Source organism: Antrostomus carolinensis, unplaced genomic scaffold (assembly GCF_000700745.2).
Source record: "Antrostomus carolinensis isolate BGI_N321 unplaced genomic scaffold, ASM70074v2 scaffold50830, whole genome shotgun sequence".
Classification (NCBI taxonomy): domain Eukaryota; kingdom Metazoa; phylum Chordata; class Aves; order Caprimulgiformes; family Caprimulgidae; genus Antrostomus; species Antrostomus carolinensis.
In genome coordinates, this window is record NW_010287347.1 from 1 (window position 1) to 5,180 (window position 5,180).

Sequence of the window (5,180 nt, forward strand, 5' to 3'; positions counted from 1 at the left end):
CTTCCAATCCCTGACAGTCTGTGATTCTGTGCAGTCCCTCATGGGAAGGTGTGACTGTCCTGGCATGGCAGCACTGTGCTGTCACAGCCCACAGCTTTCCCACTGAGGAGGTCGATCTCTACCATACCTGTCCGCAGTCTTGACTGCCACTTGAGCTTTCGTAATAGCTGAAGCACACTGATCTATTTCTTTGTTGATCTGATCCAGTTTGTCTTGCTGAGCTTTAAGTTTCTGGTTGTTGATCTCGACTATGAGGTTATGTAACCGTTTCACTTCGGTTTCTATTTTCCCAGCTTTCTCAGCAACGCCATCATAATCTGTCAAGAAACAAAATCAAGTTAAGGGTCATCACGCTGTCCCTGGACTGCTGCAATGCATCAAGAGCTACGTGATAAAAAGCTCTGCTGCATTAATAGACTGAGAAATGTACATATTTATTTTTACTGTGAAAAATGTTGTGGGGTTTTTTTTTTACTGTGGCAAAAAGAAAAGCACCACCCACAGCTTTCTGTCACTGTTATACTACCAAAGTTTTTTCAGTGTAAACCACTAAAAATTTTAATTGGATTACTTGATGGATCTAGAGTACTTAAATACATAAAATAGTACATGAGAAGCTATTCCAGACTCAGTCTTTGCATTTATTTAGCAGGAAAATGCACAAAGGGGTTCAATTGTAAGAACTGGCCACTCACTGCTGCTCTGTAGCTGGTGTTAAAGTTACTACAGATGCTGAATAATAAGATAGTCTAACTTTACATCCAAGGTAGCTTAGCTTTTTTGTTTAGCTTATCCTGAAAACTCAACAAAACCATCTTAATAAACTGAACAGTTTTCAAAAATTAAACAACCTAACACCTTAGTTTTCTAAGGGCAAAACAAACAAACAGAAAACCCCACACTAAGTTTGCTACAGATTTATAATTTCCTTTTGAAGTCAGAAGGGGTAAAGCAGAGACTTGAAAAGTGGAAGGCAGTCAGCTCTCCAGAGCAGAACACAAGTTTGTGTCTCTCCATTATTTGGTAGAAGTGTTAAGAGAAGATATTTACAACATCAAGCTTTAGACTGACTGAGAAAGTAAAGCATTCATACTCTCTTGATGCTACACTGTTCAAAAGAGGCACAAGTGAAAGCAGAACTGTGGAGGAAGGAAATGATGTTTTGCTGTGCTCATATTATTCCCTGAGCAAGAAATACAGCACTCCAGGTTTGCTTTACTGAGCTTCCAGCTTCTTCTGAGAAACAGTTACTCAAGTTCTCAGAGTAAACATCTTTCAGATAAAAAACTGGGGTACAGTGTGCCCACAAGAGAATACAGGGTATTCTTTTTATAGTCATGTAATAGTCCAGTTAGAGCACAGCAAAAGCCTTTACTTGATTTTAGTATCGTTACCCTGCACATTAACAATTCTTACCCTCAATTAAACTGTTTCCCTATGAATCTCTGTGTAATACAGCCATAAAACTCTACCCAAACAACAACAAAAAAAAACCACCACTAAAATTAATCTTTATTTTAGCTTGACTGAAACATGAACTTGAACAATTGCAGAAAGAAGAAAAGGAAAAAAGGAAAGGAAAAAAGTTTCCACCCTCTAATCTCTAGAAGTACCTTTATCTCCCCCTCAGAAGAAAAGAGGTTCCAAACCAAGATCCAGTAACACACTGGTAATCTGACAGAACACAGCCATCACCATTCCTTCCTGTATTAGTAAATGAACATGACTACAATTTTTATCTAGAATCCCCTCTCCACAACATGTACCTTTTTTATAACTATTAAGGATTTTTTCCAGTTCCTTCTGTTTGTTTTTGTCTGGAGCAGCAGCAATTACATTTGCTTCGAGTTCCTTAACTTGGGTTTTGAGATGAAGTTCTTGTTCAGTTAAACTCTACAGAAAACACAAGGGCATTAGAATCCTGTACTTTAAAAAGTTCCTCGATGCTGACAAGGACTAAGTTAAACTGAAGCTCAGAAGTTACCACCCTCCACATTCATGGAGAAGCCAGATATTGCCTCAGTAATAAACGTGTTCACCTGGATACTTGTGCTATACTTTTCTGAAGTATTTCTCATTTCCCAAATATCTTGTTGCTGTTTTCTTATGGCTTCTTCAAGTTGTGATTTCTTTTCTTCACACTCTACTGCTCTTTTAGAATCCTTCTGCAGCTGAGATTCCATTTTATTGACCTACACAAAAAGGAGATATGACCATTTGTCTAGTGCTGCCACTACAAAACAAAGCAAGATCCCATTCATGGGCTTGACAGTCTATGGTGTCTTAAAACACAAGAAGAAAGTGGAGTAAAAATTTGAATTGCCATAGCAGGACAGAATATGGAGGCTGATTGCTGAGAAGATAAATTATAATAGTGAAAAACAAGAGGAGCAAGCACAAGAAAAAGCAAGCTGAAGAATCCCTCTCATAATGGAGAATTGTCTTAAGGAAATTAAACTAGATGAAACTTGAAAGGCTTAAATCAGAGTAGTGAGGGCAGAAACCAAAAATCCCACAAGCAGAAGCCAGAAGGAATTTTTACTGTAGTGAAGATTTGATGCTCGCTGGTTTTTGTGGTAATCTGGTATTAGGAAGACAAGTTTTTGCATGTAGTAACTGGTCAGGTGACCTTCAAGAGCAGAAGGAATAGGGATACACTTCAGATCTCAGCTCATTTTCTGTTTTTACATATAAAGAACTGTCTAACAGGAGTGGATATGCACATACTTGTTCTACCTGGAGTTCTCCACCATCCTAGACAGGTACAGAGCCCAAACTCTTGAAAATGGAGAAATTAAGTAACAGCTACTGATCTTTTTCAAGTGCCATAGTGTCTCTCATGGGCCAAACAGAAACCAGTACATAAGCCTGTCTCTTGGAGAGAACAAACAAAGACTAAATCTAAAAAGTGTGAAGTCAGGAAATAGCAAAGGCCTTTAATTAGTAAGATCTAAATAGGAGCAGCTAGGGCAATGACATTTGTCTATGATGTTAGTTCGTTAGTTCTCTAGAAGTACAGCATTATCTGAACAGAATTGGCAAAGAAAAAATAATAATGAAAAAAAAAGATTAGTGTCAAACTCTCCAAAATTTGCAGAATTTTATCATTTCTTGGCCAATGCAATCAATGCAATCCTATTTCCCAAGCTGGGTAAAGGTGAAAATACAGAAGACAGATGAGAGAAGAATAGATTTATATTTTAACCTCTCAGTGATAAAAGCTTAAAAGTGCAGAAACATCAGCAAGGACAACAAAGGTGGTGGTGACATGGTTATCTCCTACAGCAGAGAAATCAGGTAAAGAGAACCTAAAGTGAAACATGTTTTTTTTTAAGTTCTCCAATTTGAAAGTATTTTCACCTAAAAAATACTAACTACAGGTTCCTGTGTCCTTAGTGGCAAGCAAATATCCAACCCTTGCGTTGGCTTATTGCTCTCATTCCTAAAGAGAAAAAGTTTGTTCTCCTGGAGGGAGAGGACTGGTGTCAGGAGCCAAGGTTTACTTGACAGTTACACCAGGGAGCTTGTCTTTTTGAAGAGGTATTAACACTTTGATGTTTGATCTCAGGTAAGTTGAGCAGCAGGATATTAAGCAAAAAGGACAAAGGTTACATCCATGTTAAATAAAACCACAGACTAAAACCTAAAAGAATTCAGAAGAAAAAGCAAGCTGTAACTTGATTATTACAAAACATTCTTGAAATAAAAATGGGAAGGAAAGCTTTGCCACTCCCTGACAAATCTTACAGGGACATAAACTGAAGGACCAAACCTGTCTTTTCTTGTTGCTGAGGTCTCTGTGTACTGCTCTGCAGCTCAATGGTTCCTTACAATCAATATCTTCCAGGTTCCCATCCCTACCTTCTATCAGTTTCCAAGCTATCAAAAGTAGCACTGTGAGACTAAAAAATCAATTAATAATAGGCATATGATAGCTGGGCTGTGAGCAAATGCACTTAAGAGCAATATAACCCATGCTAACCTTGTGAGCTGTAGCTTTATAAATAATTGTTAATTAATTTTGCCTCACAGATTGTTAACTACTCACCCTGAATAAAAAGACATAGCACATGAACTGCCAAAAGATAAGGAACGTTGACAAAATTCCACTTTTAATTAAGATTATGTACCCACCTCTTCTTCTGAAACATCCATTGGGACTGAGGAACCCATTCTGCCCTTCATTATTTTACCCCCACCGCCAGTCATTGTTCCTGAAGTAAAAGAGACACAAAGCAGTCAGCGAGCTCATTGTGCTTAGATACACCCTAGAAAGTGCTCAAAAGATAACTGTAAGTTTGCACTGAAATACCTGACTGCTCGATGATTTGTCCCTGCAGTGTTACCACCCTCCATCTTTTATCTTTTTGGAAAGCTACTCTGGTAGCTTCGTCCAAGTTGTTCGCTACTAAAGTATCACGTAAGGCGAAGTAAAAAGCCAGGCGAACTTTCTCGTCTTCTACTTTCACCAGGTCAAACAAACGAGGAGTATTTTCAGGAGTTGGGATTTTCTGGATTTTTTTTTCCCATACAGCCATCTACATTAAAAAAAAGTAAATAAATGAGTGAGAGATTCCTTAGGATAATTAATAATTTCATTATTCTAAGGTGTGTCTTAAGGCTTTAAAGCAAATGCAATCGTACTGCAACTAACACTACAGCTTTCTTCCTTGGGGATCTCTACTTACTTCCAGTAGCATTAAAAACTCACTGATAAATCATTGTTCTCTGTCACAGTTTTCATAGTTTACACATACTAGATTGCTCGAATTATTAAGTTCATTAATTTTTAAAAAAAAATAAAAATAAATCTAAGTCTAAGTCTAAGTCTAATAATAATAATAAATCTAAGTCTAAGAATATAAAAGACACGCCAAACATTTGTTGTTACACACACAAGTATCTAAAAAGCCTTGTAGTTGTCTGTAAGTAAATGTTATCATTTGCTAGGAGAATATTCTAAGGTAGCAACAGCCTATTAAAACGTTTTCTATTTTAGCTTTACCTGTATTAATACATCTACATAGTAATATATTAACATATAAAATACATATTTATACACATGTATATAAATACATTACACATAAGCAATATTAAATACTCTGCACATCAGACTTACTTTGTCCAGGGCTATAAAGGTGGCAACTCCAATTCCTCTTGCCTTTAAGAAGGCCACGCAT

At 37.1% G+C, this 5,180-nt stretch overlaps 1 protein-coding gene across 1 annotated transcript in view; it reads right to left on the reverse strand.

The window, feature by feature from the left end:
* Window positions 1–127: 127 nt before the first annotated feature.
* LOC104520743 (structural maintenance of chromosomes protein 4) overlaps window positions 128–5,180 on the reverse strand; it is a gene marked incomplete at both ends in the record, with an annotated part of 12,438 nt that continues 7,385 nt past the window's right edge. Inside the window, 6 exon segments of the mRNA XM_010162530.1 lie at window positions 128–317; window positions 1,767–1,893; window positions 2,040–2,192; window positions 4,135–4,214; window positions 4,313–4,538; window positions 5,120–5,180. The exon segment at window positions 5,120–5,180 is cut by the window's right edge and continues 25 nt beyond it. Of these exon segments, the coding sequence (XP_010160832.1) occupies window positions 128–317; window positions 1,767–1,893; window positions 2,040–2,192; window positions 4,135–4,214; window positions 4,313–4,538; window positions 5,120–5,180 (837 nt within the window).